Here is a 17,425-nt window from a genome sequence, read left to right as displayed (position 1 = left end):
ATACACGAGCAGGGTGGGGAAATTGGTTAGCGAGCGTGACCTGAGGTCTCGCCGTTGTGGCAGGGGCCAGCCTGAGAAACCTTCCATCTCCTGCCGGTACGTGTGCGCTCTTATCGCTTGTCTCTGCTAATGACTCCACCAAGGCCGCGTCACGTGGCCCTTTGCCCTGCCGCCGGACCTGGCCGCTGACTCAGCAAGGCTGTACGTACGTATGTTTAACTTCTTTTGGACCATGCTAAATTTAGGGCTGCCCTCAGTGCGCCTCGATCTCCTCACCCATGATGACGTTTTTTGGGTTAGATTGTGTAAATGTCATAAACCCAACTCCACCCACTACAGTCAACGAATATGGGTTTGTCACGTAAATAAAACTTGCCAATAAGGTTCTACTCTAGTCCTACACTGGTGAACTTAGTAAATACTTGGACGTAAATTCTGGAATTGTGCATACAGTAATCTTATGTAAAGTTGAAGTGCAGCAAATAAATAAAGGAAGTAGCATTCGTCTCTCTGATTATGCATATGCAAATGTATAATGTGATTTAAATGGGGAAAACATGCAAACGGCCAGAGAATATGTAGGTGTCAGAGTTAGGATAGAACCCAGGACCTCCTGTATACCAGGCAAGGTAGTAAACATCTCACCACCACATGATGTTAAATGTGAAGAACAGCAACGCAATTACCCTCACGGTCTATGAAGAAATCACCATAACGTGGAATGTGGCCGATCTTTTTGGACCTCAACATTAAAGCAGATTTGAGCGGGGAGTGTGGCTGGAGGGGTGCCTATCATGCACAAGCAGGTTACCATAGGGCTGGGGGGGCACGTTGTGTTTACACGCAGTTGTACTATAAGTCTATGCTGCCCGCCTTCAGCAATCCAAACTGACCAGCGGCGGGTGAAATATGGTTAGACGGCCTCGGCAAGAAAGCATTGTGTGGAGGCCGTCATCCAGCAGTGGAATGACAAAGGGTTTATATGCTCTAAAGGGTATTCTTCATTGCTAATCTAGACCATTGGAAATTGTGCATTGCCATGGCAGGGGCCATGTTTATCAACCATTGACGACATCACACGAAGCAAAACCTATTTTATTAGCGTGTAGAGATGGCAATGGTGGCAAGCCTATGTGAGTAGTTTAACGCAGAGTAATTGAAATCATGCACATTTCTGTATGACAGTGGAGTGAAATAACTTTCAAAGCAAGGCGAGATGTATAGCATGTTTAATTTTCGTATTTGCGATCGTTAGGTACTATTGTGTATGGGAGACGGGAACACACATGTGTAGTGACATCTCGGATGTCACTGAGTGGTGCCGGCCCTAGAGAGGCATGGCGTGCGATGTATTCACAAGGCAAGCGTCTAACTGTGTTGTTGGCCTGACTGGTTTTGCATCACGTATTTTTTTCTTAGGTTTGTTGAATTCTCGTCTCTCATCTTGTTGTATTCACCTCCGTGCAAGTCTAACGCTCTCTATGTGTTGCGTTGGTGTCGCCCTGTATGCTCCCTCGCTATTTGTTTTTTACACCTGATGAAGATCGCTTGTGTTGCGGTCGAATCGTCGTGATTGATTTATTTTAATATAATTTGATGGTATTTCTACATACGTAACTTTACCGAAAAAAACAATGAGTAATTTATGCAGTCACGAAAGCTTTAATTCTTTATTAACACACTTCTACGGGGAAGTTACCTTTACAATTCTGTCCTAAACTTATTGCGCCCCTTGCTTTCTCTTACCCCTCCCCCCTCTTCTGCTGCCGTGCCCTTTGCTCTCTTCGGCCCCTTCCCCTCCCCCCAACTCTACTGCTCATTTTAAGCCTCTGTCTGTTCATCCCTCCAGCCCTTTTTTTGCGTCTCTGTCCGTCTTTCCTCTTCTTGCCTCTTGGTGTCTCTGTATATGTATTTCTGCTGCCTTGTACCTCGTATTTGTTCACCCTGTCTATGCTGGTATGTTCAACCCAGAGGATGAACACGAAATTTAGCACTTATGAAATTCGTGGTCCGCCAGGCATGTGTCTAACTGTGTTGTTGGCCTGACTGGTTTTGCATCACGTAATTTTTTCTTAGGTTTGTTGAATTCTCGTCTCTCATCTTCTTGTTGTATTTACCTCCGTGCAGTTTAACGCTCTCTATGTGTTGCGTTGATGTCACCCTATATGTTCCCTCGCTATATGTTTTTTACACCTGATGAAGATCGCTTGTGTTGCAGTCGAATCGTCGTGATTGATTTATTTTAATATAATTTTATGGTATTTCTACATCGTGGATGTCACTGTGTAATGCCAGCTCTAGTTAAGCATGGCATGTGATGCATTGCCATCGCGTAAATGTGGGTGCAGTACCAGCCCTGAAGAGGGCTTGGTGAGCGCTGGGCAACAGCCCTGAGAGCACCGAGTTACGCGTATAGTGCTGACCCCTACAGGGTAGGGTGTGAGAGGGCAGGCCACGGGAACGAGGTTATTGTGGGCCATGGCACTCTGGTTGACCCCGAAGGACACGTGACCAGTAAAATTTGCATGGGGCCCCAGGTGGGGGCTATGGGGTGGTCACGTGTCAGGGGAAAGACCCTACAGGAAGGGTCGAGAGATGTCCAGAGGTCTCTCGAAGGTGGGCATTGCCAAGGGCGGGGCCGGCCATTACCCGGGAGGATATAAACCGGCTCCCCACGGGGACCGGGGTTGAGCATTGCTACCGTCATCTGAAGATCAACGTTCTATGTCCAGGAAGAGTCACCAACATGTGGACCCGGACCCGAGCTAGGGTCTGGTCTGTTGTAGCTAACTCCCAGAGTGTTAATGTAGCTTAGCCGGCTGGTCCACCACCCGAGGCTGTTATCTGGTAAAGGGGCAGTTACCCCTTTTTGTTACGTGTTGGTCGAAATAAATGTGTTGCCTCCAAGGAGTACGTCTGCGACTCAATCCACTACAACTGTTGTAGGAAGTGACCCAATACGCTATTTTACTTAGCTAGCCCTAGACCATGTCTACGCGCCACAGACTACATACCAGGACAACGGATGACGAGGAAGAAAATCTCATCCCGCAAACAGCCCCGGAGGATAGAGGCAAGGCAATGCCGGCAGAGCAAAGCCCCATTCGGGCTTGCGACAGTTCATCGCTGGCGGAGCTCCTCCAACCAGCAGAGTCGGCGGTGATAGAGGGAGCAGCGGAGCAACGCATGGACGATGTTTCCACTGCCATTTCATGCCAGGCGGAAACCTCTGTGGTGCAGCCTGCGCTCGCTGCCGTCATTTCCCCGCAGGAGCGAAGCGCGCAGCCTGCCAAATCCGAAGCTGTGTCGACATTTATATATATTTTATTATTTTATTGTTTCCCTTCAACGTGACTTTACCGAAAGAGCTAAGAATATTAATTATTGCAGTCACGAAAGCTTTAAATCAAAATTTGCGTCGACATTGTTGGTACACTTTGTCTCTACTGCAACGGCTTCCCTTCGTGAAGGAATTCACAGCTGCCGGAGGAAACTGGGTGGCCTTCAAGCGGCGGTTCCTGATGAACGCCGACTTGGCGGGGTGGACGGAGGCGGAGGCGCTGAGAGCACTGCCCGCATCCCTTGATGATGATGCCCTGGCTGCATTTCTTATCGTGCCGTCGGAGAGGACCACGCTGACTCAGGCCTTCGACCAAATGGCGGCAATTTACGAGCCAGCATCGAACGTGTGCCACAAGTTTGCCACGTGATGGAAAGGGGAAACCGAGACACCCCTCGCCTTCCATAGTGCACTTTTGGCACTGGTGAAGGCTGCCTTTCCGAGGATGGACCACGATGCAATCGAAGCTGCTTGACCAAGGAGCAATGGCTGGAGGTATCCTTTTTGGGGCTTTTAATAAGGCCAGTCGTGGACTGGCGTTTGTAGGAACTCAGACGTTGGTATCCAACGATCAGGAACCCTTCATTCAAGTTCTTAATGCAGGGATAGACACGTCGGGTCATCCAGGAGGGTACTGTGCTAGCTCACACGTCGCTGGCACTTCCTGAGGGAAGCATCATTAGGAACGCGGGTGCCGCGCATCATACACGACCGCACCGGAGTATTGACGAGGGGTGGATGGATAAGCTCTGTGTCGAGAGTGCGGATTTGCCCGAGGCCCAGAGAGATAAGCTGCGAGTGCTTTTGCGCAAAATTTCAGACCTTTTTAGCAAGGGTAAATTTGATATCGGCCGCACGATGGGTGATGCCGCTCCTATCTGGCAGAATCCCTACTGGCTGTGCCCTAAGGAAAAATAACACGTTCGGCTAGCGGTTGACGAAATGTTAGCTGCGGACATTATTTCACTGTCCACCAGCCCGTCGGAAGCCCCATCATGGTAGCTTACGTTTCTGTGTTGACTTCCGTAAGCTTCTTCTTCTTTGGTTCTTTCGGTAAAGTCACATAGAATGAGAATAAAATAATAAAATAAAACAATAAAATTCTCACGACGTTTCGGCCACAACACAAGTGGCCTTCTTCAGGTGAAAGGAACAAACCTGTTGGGACGACAGAGCTACAATGAACGCTGCTAAGATTCGCAGCGTCTTTTAAGCTGGTTGAGAGAAGTGAGGCACCTTGACAAAGGGGTTTACATATCAAACAGGAGAATTTAGCATTGAAACAGTTGAGGGATTAGCTTGTGACTGGTCACAGAAATAGCTATGTTAAAGTCAAAGCCTACACATCCACAGAGGCACCTAGTGCATGGACGCCAAAGGGGCTGCAACAACTCAACTATCATACAGTAAACCGATGTGAAAAAAACCTAAGTATAATGAATGTACTCAATATATTCTTCAATAAGCAGAGCTATTAACAGCAACTGGGTATACACTACACTATATAATTAATACCATATAGTAAACAGATAAAAAAACTAAAATATAAACTACCTCAATGTTATCAATAAACTCTATATATTCTGCAATCAGCTGAGCTACCAACAATAAGTCGTTATATATCACGATGCTATATGGCGAAAAAATGGGTGGATTCTTACCCTCCACATAAGCTTACTAAGGTCTCTGTCGCTGATGCATACCCTTTTCCTCGGATGGATGACTCACTAGACGCTTTGGCGGGTGCTATGTTCTAGATTTGAAGCTTTCGTGACTGTAAGGATCCATACCCTTCACCTGAATAAGGCCGCTTGTGTTGTGGCCAAAACGTCGTGATTTTTGTTGTTTTATTTTTTTACCTATGTGACTTTACCGAATAGAACCAAAGAGTAGGGTGCTATGTTCTTTACTATCCTTGATCATCCACACTGCTGACGGTAGAGGTTGACAAGAAAACACAAATGAAGTCATGACCCAAAGTGGTTGATGACATCTTTCCAATGATTGCCGAGTTTAAAACCATTGTCTGAGTTTAAATTGTGTCTGTCTCTGTATATATGGATGGCTTCATGAATTAATCTTTGTTGATAGCCAGTCGGATTGTAAAGTACCATCGTCTTAGAGAAATACATTTCACGTGACCCAGCTGCATAAAAGTAATGATCAGCCACAGCAGAAGAATTGATCGTGCCGTGATTCAGATCTGCCATATGTTCATTACCACGGTCCAAGACAATTCGTTTGGTTTCCCAAATGTAACTGCTGCTGCAGATACAGCTTAGTTTGTAGACGCCGGGATATTGCATGTCAAGAATCTTGTCTTTCACAGATAGGATCAGATCACGAATTTTCCGTATAAAAATGTTAAAAGTTAACTTGCAAAGTGGTGAGTGCAAAAATGACGTCACTGACCATATCCATGAATTGTCCCATTGGATGCACTACATCATAATAAACACCTTTTGTAAACACACCAAAGCATTTGATGTGACTGTTAACCTTAAAGAAGGAAAAAATAGTACAAGAATATGTTCCAGGCAAGTTTCGAAGTGTCGACTCCTACGTTGGCATTCATATGTATTTTTAGCAAAACCTGTTTGCAAACCACTCGTGGAATAAGGCTTTCATACCAAATATTAATTGGTTTAAACGAGCCAAGTAATTGATTAATTTATGGCAATTTTGATTCAGGCATGCAAAATTTGGGATCGATTGGATAACGGTAACTGGATGACATTTTGATTACAAGATTTGACGACATACAATGAAACTTCTTTTCACAACTTCGTTTAACTCACCGTGGAGAAGAACGTTAATGATGCAGCTCCTGCTCCCACATCAACGCTTACTTGAATTAATAGGTTATTTAATAAATTAATCTTCAATATACAACTTTTGTTTGTGTAGAGGGTGCCTGTAACCCGTTGACATGGAGCAGGCGCCCGAGACACGTGGCGCCTGCTTCTTGGGCAAGCCGATTCCAGAGTTTAGGGACCGCGACTTTTTTTACCACCACAAATATACATATAATTAATAAGTCGTCCATACAAAAAGTTAATTGCTTTCAAGGAGCCAATTTATTTATTTATTTTGTGCCGATTTTGATACAGACATGCATTGTCACCGGATCTGAGTACGTGTGTAGAATTAGGGATTGATTGGACAACGGGAAGTGGACGAAATGTTGATTTCAAGATTTGACGATTTGACTACGACACAGGAGTCAAGTTAAGTAAAACCACTGATTAAAAATATAACCATTATATCGAGGTAAAATTTCCATTTGATTGGGTTAATCAGTGGATCAAGAACAGATCGTTAATCTCTGACTACTGCACTTACATTAATAGTGTCATGTTTGATGAAGCTAAGGTTGTAGATGACTGAATGCAGTGTTCTAGGCTCTGGTTTGGTGTGGTGAAGATACAACTGAAAAACACAACTCAATACTTACATCTAAGGAAAGTATTGTAAGAAAACCAGGATTAATATATAAACATAAATAGATGAGTCCCATCAGGTTGTCATTCTTTTGGAAAATGAGAATGAAAACCCAAGCAATGTGTTATATAATTTGAATTGGAACATCGACTCTGATTACGAACATAAAACAAACACTGCGTTTTATGCAAAAATGTATGGAGAAATGTACGCTGAAAATGACAACTCAAGTTAGAAAATGGGGCACATGGATTCTCGAACAAAATGCAAATGTTATAATCCTCTGAACTAAGTGGGCTTGGGCAGGATTCACCGCTGAAAGGGATGGTAGCAAATGTATGACACTGATGCCACCAAGAGCTTGGATCATATTGGAGACGGAAAGAATAATGGTGATGGAGTGATGAGATGAGCTGGTGTGCAAAAATACATGGATTGTAGCATCACAGGGATAATTCTAAGTTCGGCAAATAAAAATGGCTGATAATGTTGAAAACGGATTAATGTTAAGATTTTTTGTATTTTCTAATTTGATTCTTTTGAATGAGCGCAGACATCTAATTTATTCAACTGTTGTGCTCCCTTTTGTAACTGAACAGACACTGCAGAAGATTACACATCATGGCGGGACATGATCCGGACAAACAAAAGAAAACTGATAGCCTGGATCAGCGAAGAGCCCTCTGATTTTCTGGATGAACTGGAAAGTAAAGACCTAATTAACCGAAGCATTTATAAACAGGTTAAGGAAATCAGTGACTCTAAGAAGCAGTCTCGCTTCCTCATCGACCACTTCCTTGACAGCGAAGAGAATGATTGCAATCATTTCCTACAATCGCTCAGAGACGTGAAAAACAATTACCATCCGGAGCTCCAGAAATGGATTGAAAATCTTGGTAAGTAATCATTTCGAATGTGAAATCTAGATCTCTTAAAATATAAAAAATAGACATTACATTGGCATTAAATGGATATAATCATTTAAATAATCATAATCTAAGTCATACTGAATGTAACACGACATGTCAAAATGCAATGCATAATCATAAGTTATGGGTTTCTAAATTAATTACAGAGCAAAGTAAAAACAATACTCTTTGTTTTTTTTTAGGTAAAGTCACGTAGATAAAATAAAATTAAAATGAAAGAAAACAACTAAATTAAATCACGACGTTTCTGAGGCAGCACAAGCTTCCATCTTCAGGATGGAACAGTCACAGCAGAATAGCTGTATCAAGTGAAGAGCTCTGAGACAACCGGGATTATATACAGGTTAAGGGGGGGGGGGGGAGGAGCCAGACAGAGACGTGGGTGGGGGGGAGGGCTGAGTTAAGCCGCCTTTTGTTATGCTGTAGGGGGGTTCGGGGGAAGCGTTAGCGCACTGCACGTGAGCGAGTAAAGTATGGTTAAGTTTGCAGTTGTGAAACGGGTGCTTTAATGATATCCCTAAAAGTAAAATGACTAAAATCAAACGGCAAATCACTATGTCGCTGACCTTTTTGCGCCCAGCAGAAATAAGACACGGAACTATATTTGCTACTATTAATCAATTTCTCAAACCAGTTTCTTATTCTAGTCCCTTAGGTTTGGTTGATATGTTTAACTTTTTGTTAAACTCTTTCACTGTTAAAATATTTCTATTCATTCCTGGCGTAACACGTAGGCTTTCGCGACCAATATTATTCATAATAAAGGTTTTGGGGTTAGAACGTGTTATTTATATATTTGTCGTAACCCTCCACCACCCGACACGGCCAATCAGCAAAAAAAGTGTCACGTTGACAAAAGACAAATAATTCACTACTTTAGCCCAGCGGTGTGTTGAAGAGTGAATCCACAACATTTACAGTTTGAGTACGACGTTTCTCTGGTAATTACATCCAGCATCATCGGGCAATTCGCCAGAATGGTAAAGCCCTCGCTTGCTCCATTACAATTCCTTATAGGGGAAACACATACTAATTAACGGATTACTAACATAGCATATAATCACTAACACACATTACAACTAATTACTAATCTACAACTCATTACTAATCATAACCATTGATTGATTACTAATCGATTATATAATTACAATACCCCCCCCTCCGCCTCAAATCACTGCACCTGAAATGAGTTAAATGATGACGTCACCCTGCTGCTCTATTTAAAACCGGGAGCGAGGGCTTTACCATTCTGGCGAATTCCCCGATGATGCTGGATGTAATTACCAGCGAAACGTCGTACTCAAACTGTAAATGTTGTGGATTCACTCTTCAACACACCGGTGGGCTAAAGTAGTGAATTATTTGTCTTTTGTCAACGTGACACTTTTTTTGCTGATTGGCCGTAACGGGTGGTGGATGGTTACGACACATTTATAAATAATGTGATCTAACCCAAAAACCTTTATTATGAATCATTCCTGGCTGTCTTCATAAATCACTGCTCCTCTACGTTCAAATTTATTGCCTCCTTTTGTATGTATGTTGAACTTCTGTCACACCGTACATAGCCAACCGTGCTAATCGAAGGTGCTGCATCCTTTTAAGAGTACAACACTAACTGATCTCCGTGATATCACTTTTTCTGAGGTCACTCCTCTGATCTCTGAATCTCGACCTTTCTCCAATTTGATTTCGGCAAACTTTACTCGTCTCCATGCATTTGTGTTCGACCTGTACAACAGACCTCTCAGCTTGGGTATTGTTCATTTCACATTTCAGATGGCAGCTGTAACTCCCTTCCTTTAGAAGACAGGTCTTAATGGTTAACTTCCATCCTATCTCTTAAGATGAATTTCCTCAGTAAGGTCCTGGAGTGCTGTGGCAAATTGACTCCAGCAATATCTGGCCTTGAATAATCTGCTTGACCCCTATCAACCGGGATTCAGATCATGGCATAGCACAAATACTGCTTTGTTTAGGGTGGTAAATAACCTGTTGAACTCTGCAGGCCACAATATCATTTGGGGTTCTTCAAGAAACGTCACACGGAGCCATTCGGCTCCACTTGGAGCTTTGCTTTTATTTCTGGGCTTGCACTCTCACTGTTATAGATACGACACTGACATATAATTTCAGTTGAGACCTGACTGCATCAGTGACATATATGCTTTCATCATCACTCATTCATACAATTTTGGATGAAGAAGAATTTTCTTCAGCTGAATGTTGACAAGACTCAAGTCCATTTTGTTGGTTGTTCCCACCAGTTGACCCAAAATGTATTACTCCACCTGGTGATCGATGGCCAGAACGTCTGCCACACACATGAGATTTAACAAGTGCTAACAAGTGCTATTTGACCAGTCTCATTCCTTTGACCTTTCTCCCTTGCGTTGATTAGTCGTGAAGCCTCTAACCCTGTGTCCATGTTACCTCACAACCAGTCTAGTCTGAAAGCCGTACATAATTCCTTTACACATACCCATCTCCCGTATGTGTAATCTCCCTTATCAGCTACGTACCTGTTTTCACACCGACTTTTGCAACATCATTATCACTCTCCTCGTCATCACTCTCACTACAGTATATTCTCAGCATTACAACGATACAAACCTGTCACAACACAAGCGTACAAGAAAACCTTTTACACCACCATCTAAGGATTAATGTAAAGCCTGGATTTTGGGTTTGAACCACGAGATCTTGAATCCTAATGCCTTTTTCTCGACACCCAGAACTTCAAAAGCCAATGTATGGGTATCCAGTGACTCCACATCAATCACAGCATCCTCAGAAGAGTAAAGGTTGGTAACCCTCACTTCACGACAAATGTGCCATGCAGACTACGATTCACTTTAGAACAGAACACCCAGTACATGCAGATATTGAAGAGAGTTCGGGCAAGGACATACCCCTAACTCACGCAAACGTCACTGGGCAACAGCCAGAGATGTACCCACCACACTTTGCAGCATTTTCACTTCCTGCATGCCGGCACACCATCATATCCAGTATTTTTTGGAATGGCCAAAATGTCTCCTGATGCACTGTATCAAATTTATTTTTCCTGCACAAATAGACTGTTCAGGCTGCTGAGTGTACGCGATATTATTAAAGAGGTACATCCACCGACAATAGTCACACTTAGTTTCACTCCTGATGGTTGCTGTATATATTCGGTCTTGAAAAATTAATGGAAATTAAATGAAAATAAAAATGTGTAATTTCCGAAATTATGCTAATTTGTGTAATTGTGTAAATTGTGCATTTATGCTAATTGGGCTCTGATTCCTTGTCTATGGGTATTAGCAATCGTGATAATAAAATGAAGGTGTAATTGTATTAAGTTATGCAAGTGTATGTAATTATGCTAATTAGGCTCGGCTTCGTTGTCTAGGGTGTATTATCATGCGTGATAATATGATTCTCGCTTTAACTTTTACTGTGTTAGTGTGTTATGTCAGGTCTCAAAACACAGATTTCACCGCAGGATACAGTTCTTATAATTATGATTATTACGCATGAACTTAGGGAGGCACCACTCAGACTCTTCTGTGTTAAGAAACTTTAATATAAAAAACATAACACTCTAATATGCGAATAATTATGCTAGGAATGTCAACACAGCACTCTTGGAGATGTCATCCTCATTGATCCGTACATTTAAACCTTAATGGTAACGTTTGTTAAACTGGGTAACAGAACAATCGGCTAATTCCTCAGACTAAAGCAAGCATTCACGGCGATAGGAAAAAGTCCTTAAAAATGAATGTGACAATATTCATACGAACAGTAATAAAGAAACATGTCCCTAAAGCAAAAGTAGACCTCAGTTAACTCGTTGGTAAGATTATGCAATGAACGAAATGTCTTGGAACAATGGTGTGCGGCAGTGTGCCTGCTTGTCCAGCAAATATTATAAATTGCCTACGGGCTTCAATAAATTCGCGGGCAAGATTATGTGATCAAAATAAAGATTTTAACAAAATAGTATCCCTGTGTGTAGATTCGTAATATAGATGTTTATAAATGTTTAGTTTAATCAATTAATTCATTGGTACAGTTATGCAATTAATGAAAACGAATGACTAAAATACTTCTCACATTGCCTATTTCTACTTCTAAAATTTACCAGGCTCTCATAGGTCCATTCGCTCTTTCTCTCCCTCGATCGATTCCAGGTGAATTTCCACACAACTCTCCCTAAAATGTGTTGTATATCGGCCTTTTCCCAAAATTGATATTAATAAAAAATATTTGCCAATATATATTGTTTTAGAAAAAATGAATGAAAACACGCAAACATGACTCTCAGCAAACAGCATGTGGAGGTCATGGAAGGGCCATTGAATTTAAATTAAATAATTAATAACTCCCGGGACCAGGATAGCGAGGTGAATCAAAACCTCAGGACATAAGCAAATAATAAATGAAAACACGGAAGCCAAGGGCAACGGAAAGACAGATGCCTTTGTCTTCCCGCAGCGTGAGAGAGCGGAGATAGCACCACACATGCAAGGTCATACAGGTGTAGTGGGTTCGAATTAGGTGCGCACACGACTCCTTGGGAGGCAACGCTGATTTATTAGAACGGTAAGTAATATAACCCTGCACATAAGATGGTGACCACCGACCTACTCTAGCTAACACATACTTCTCAAATACTCTAGCGTTAATCCAGCCAGGTGGGCTACTGCCAGGTCCGCTGACTGGAGGCTTGACTCCTCTTGGCGTCTTCACGATGCATCTTCGTTCTTGATACGGGCAGCCTCGAACCTCGTGAGGAGGCTGCTTATATGGGCCTCGGCGTGCCCGGGCCCCACTCTGGCCACGCCTCCCTTCGAGAACCCTCTCGAAGCCCTCCTGCTGTCCACGTGCCCTCCAAGGTGCCCCCTAGGCCCCCAGCCCCCACTGGGGTCCAGTCACGTGTCCAGCCGGGGTCACAGAGAGTGCCACGGCCTCACACCACCCTCGTGGCCTCCCGGAGCCCAGAACCGGCCCTGACGTCATTCCCGCCTCCAGCCGGGATGACGTCATGCGTGTGTGTAGACCCGCGTGGTCATGACGCTCCCCCGCATAGTGACGTCACGCTTGTGCGTGTGTACACAGTAGTGATTCTACAATCACTACATCACCCTCCCCCATGTAAAAAAAACAGCCATCTCGGCTGTGACAATACAGAAAAAAAACAGTGTGCCTCCAACAACAACGTCAACAAACAACCGGCGACCGACAATAATCACCCCGAGAAACATACGTACACACACCGAGAGGGGGGGAAGGGAAGAATGTATGGAATGAGGGGAACCAAGAACAACATGTACACCAAAAGAACTGGTCAACCCACTTATCCCTTAGCACAGCCCATCCGTGTGAATTTGTACGCATGCACCGACATATGAATGTGGCTGCTTGACAACGGTGTAGGCAATCAACAAGGTGTGAGAGTCATGGACAGCGGCCAGTCTTCAAACGAATTCGCGTGGCCGAGCCTCCAGGGGAGGCGAGCACGCTCTCCCTGGAGGTCCTGGGGGAACTTGAAAAAGGCCCAAAAAGGGCACGGCCCCTCCCCAGGAGTTGGGCAACAGGATGAGCAGGAGTGACGTACGGGCGCTCCACTCTCCCCTTCAAGTCCACATCCGGTCAGCATAACCGGCGACTCCAAGGGCGGCAGGTGCAGGAATCCTGTGACAAGAAGAAACCACCTCCTGAGGCACAGCACCACAAGCCCACGCCTCAGCTCGTCGGACACGACAGCCACCCGGCCCAGGGAAGTGGAGATGATCGTATTCCGCCCAGCGGAAGAAATAAAAACAAAAATACATAGATTCCGACGCGTTGGATGCACAACCAACACCGGTAAATCAAACCAAAACCACACAACCACCCCATAGATGGCAGGGTCTCACACCGCCCTGTTGCCGTTCCACCCCACAGGTGGCAATAGGGCGAAGACCGAAAGTCTAACACCCACCTACAAACACCACTTAACATTCCGGACGTCTCCCTACGTCCCAGGTCAAGAAGTCGCACTTCAGGGTCGACCCATGTACTGGCTCAAGAAAGTCACTCTTCAAGGTCGAGCCAGTATGCTGCAACCAAAGGTACAACCGTTGGATGTTGTACAACATCCCGGGTCAAGGAAGTCATGCTTCCAGGTTGACCCATGTACTGGGCAAAGAAGTCGCACTTCAGCGTTGCCTCAGTATCTACATTTTTTGTAAAAAAATGTTAAATCGACGTGACAAAAAAATGCCTGCTCTTGCCCAGAAATGGTTCACACAAATACCCATGCACGTACAAAATGTCGGCCGCATGCACGACCCGCATCCCCTGCGGTTTCCCGCGCTCACACAAAATGGCGGCCCCACGCGCGTTTTCCGCGCTCGCACAACTCAGAAGCCCTCCCTTGAAGGCCAACCCAGACATCTCATGCCACTCGGTAGCACCCCCCGCCTTTCCGACGCGCACGTGTCGGCCGTATCGGGGGAATTATAACCCAGTCTCTCTCCAAGACTCGCATCGCAGCATGTAGCTGTTCCGACCGAGCTGAGAAGACACAAGAACACCTCTCTCCAGGACTCGCATTGCAGCAATCAGCTGTCCCAACCGGGTTGAGAGGACACACCAACCCCTCTCTCCAAGCGTCGCATTGCAGCATTTAGCTGTACCAACCGAGCTGAGAGAGCAACTTACCACAAGCTCCCTGAGCCTCTGGCTCACTGTCTCAGACGTGCCTCAGAGTGTCTCGATCTCCGGGCCGCCAGGTCAAGCCATCAGCCACAGCATGACGGGACCACACTCTCCGAGCCATGTGAGCGAACTGCCCACTAGGATAGACACGCCACGGAGTGTCTCAATCTCCGGGCTGTCAGGTCAAGCCGTCAGCCACACCATGACGGGACCACACTCGTGTCAACACGCAACAATGACAGGGGGGCATTCTGGTCAGGATCTTTGGCCCAGATTAGCCACAGCCAGCAGCACAATCCAAATCACTGGCACCATATGTCACCATCACAATTTAACGATCCGCAACAAGGATCACAACAATGTACGTCACAACCCGTATCAGTGCAGAGAGACAGTCTATGCAGTACACACAGTCCACACATCGCGATCTCGAGAAAAATCCCATACAATCAACACTTCGTTAACAAATGTGGCACAAGCTATATATTAACAATCACGAACAAAGCTCCATACAAAGCATACATTGTTAACACTCACAAGCAAAGTTTCGCACAGTCACACATTGACAACATTCACGAGCGAAGCGCCATACTGTATACCCAAAAACAATCGCGACTCCGCAACGGCAATCAAACAAAGTGTCAACAAATCATTAACCCGGCAATTCACTGGATCTTAACGGAGCCCGAGACCCCCCCACATAGCCGAATTAATCATTAACTGGCTCCTTAAGATAACAATCCCGACGCCTTACTTAACAACACTGTTACAAAGCAGACACACGCACGGGCGCCGCGTCAATCTGCCACGCACCCAACCCAACTAACACGCTTCGCAACCCAGCGAGTAAAAAAAACACCTAATCGCAACCCGGCGCACGCAAGATGGGTGAAGTGTGTTTTTAGGGCCGGGTGCATTGTGTCACGACTCGCCTGAGAGGCTGTGAGGAACGGAGGCTGCACTGTGGAACTTGAAGACTCTTGGATGGTGAGCACAGGATGCCACCAAGACGGCCCAAGATCTCCCTCCACAGGCGTTGAGAATGGCGGGAACGGCGTTTTGGCGGGAACCGCGTCCCGACCGCCCGCCAAGATGGCGGCCGCGCGTGCACCATGCGCGCGCGAATTTCCCGCCCAGGCACCCGCAGCAGCGGCGGCGGCGTCCTCTCTCCTCCAGCTCCGTCGCTCTCTCTCTCGATGGCGGCGAAGCAGCGACGTGATGTGTGTGCTGCTGCCCCGCCTGCAGCGCCATCTCCCTCCTTCACCGAGGCTGCAGAACCCCGGGGCTGCCCCGAAGATGATCGTCTCGCCTCCTCGTCGTGTGAAAGCGAGCAGGTAAGTTGTAGTAATCGTGCACATATTATACTGACTAGGATAACACCTAACGTTATTTATTTTTCCGCAACTTCTGACACCAAATGTAGTGGGTTCGAATTAGGTGCACACACGACTCCTTGGGAGGCAACGCTGATTTATTAGAACGGTAAGTAATATAACACTGCACATAAGATGGTGACCACCGACCTACTCTAGCTAACACATACTTCTCAAATACTCTAGCGTTAATCCAGCCAGGTGGGCTACTGCCAGGTCCGCTGACTGGAGGCTTGACTCCTCTTGGCATCTTCACGATGCATCTTCGTTCTTGATACGGGCAGCCTCGAACCTCGTGAGGAGGCTGCTTATATGGGCCTCGGCGTGCCCGGGCCCCACCCCGGCCACGCCTCCCTTCGAGAACCCTCTCGAAGCCCCCCTGCTGTCCACGTGCCCTCCGAGATGCCCCCTATGCCCCCAGACTCCACTGGGGTCCGGTCACGTGTCCAGCCGGGGTCACAGAGAGTGCCACGGCCTCACACCACCCTCGTGGCCTCCCGGAGCCCAGAACCGGCCATGACGTCATTCCCGCCTCCAGCCGGGATGACGTCATGCGTGTGTGTAGACCCGCGTGGTCATGACGCTCCCCCGCATAGTGACGTCACGCTTGTGTGTGTGTACACAGTAGTGATTCTACAATCACTACACAGGCGGGAATCTCGCCCCTGCCTCCGGATTGTGTAAGACAGACAGAGAGACGCCTTTGAGATGATTTGTAACAACTGTTGTTTTTATGGTTTATGGAAAGAGGGCAACAGAACCATGCCGTAAATGACATACATGCATGGACGCACACACGCACACTGGCCACGCCCTCCACGGCGCAGAGCAGAGAAATTTTTTTTTTAATATAACGGCAACCATTTTTTCAAAAGTTCAGTTCAACAAGGCACAGGAGTTCAGCAAGTTGTCTGCCGGCGAGCTGCAGAAGATCGGGCACGAGCGGCTGGCTCCAACGAGCCCCGCGATCAACTGAGGATGGCGAGGCTCGCAGGGTAGCGAGGCGCCACCGAGTGTGAGTTCAGAGCCGAAAGGCAAAGTATCGTTTAAAGACCTTTATTTCTACATCGAGTCCAGCTGCAGCGTGACCGACGCACCAAGCAAGAGCTTCTGCAACCAGTGCCGACTTGAGTCATCCAGCAGCAGAAAGAGCCTGTATCTGTGGGGGTCGTTGGCCCCGGGATCTCCCCTGCCTGCGACCCTGCCCGCGAAGTACCGACGCCCCCAGACTCTCCACTAGTGTGGGAGCTGCCGCCGCTGCGCTCCTCACAGGGCGGGGAAGGGTCGCCGCGCTCCTGTTCCCCTCCCTGGGCTGCCCCCCCCCCCCCCCCGAGTCCGGGTTTCCTGCCGGTAAGACATCACTCTCGACCGCCCTGAGACCCGCTAGCGCTTCGCCGGCACTCGAACGCGACGCTCCCCACCCGCGCAGTCCCACGCACCAATCACACGCGGGTAACAGGGGGTTAGAGGTCGGAGGGCAAGCGACGTCACTCGTACCCACGCCGCCAATTGGGGGGATTGGATTAAATGGATTTAAAGGGGCTACACGATGGGCACGCGTGCGGGATGGGTATCCGCTCGCAACGTGGGAGTCCGCAGCCGAGGGTTTTTAGCGCACACACCCCACGCGGCACCGCTCCACACACGCG

The 17,425-nt window shown here is 46.6% G+C and overlaps 1 protein-coding gene across 4 annotated transcripts in view; it reads left to right on the top strand.

The window, feature by feature from the left end:
- Positions 1 to 17,425, top strand: part of LOC116956641 (interferon-induced very large GTPase 1-like) — a 139,021-nt gene that overhangs the window by 79,166 nt on the left and 42,430 nt on the right. For all 4 annotated transcript variants that reach the window (XM_032978412.2, XM_032978413.2, XM_032978410.2 and 1 more), the window contains 2 exons: positions 7,381 to 7,677; positions 10,446 to 10,514. In XM_032978412.2, coding sequence (XP_032834303.1) covers positions 7,413 to 7,677; positions 10,446 to 10,514 — 334 coding nt within the window. In that variant the 5' untranslated portion in view covers positions 7,381 to 7,412. The remainder of the gene's footprint in view (positions 1 to 7,380; positions 7,678 to 10,445; positions 10,515 to 17,425) is intronic.

The sequence above is a fragment of the Petromyzon marinus genome, chromosome 66 (genome assembly GCF_048934315.1).
Source record: "Petromyzon marinus isolate PM22_M1 ecotype Great Lakes invasive population chromosome 66, UKy_Petmar_22M1.pri1.0, whole genome shotgun sequence".
In the NCBI taxonomy this organism is placed as follows: Eukaryota; Metazoa; Chordata; class Hyperoartia; order Petromyzontiformes; family Petromyzontidae; genus Petromyzon; species Petromyzon marinus.
The sequence above is the reverse complement of the archived record's forward strand: the minus strand, read 5'-3'. Positions and strand labels throughout refer to the sequence as shown.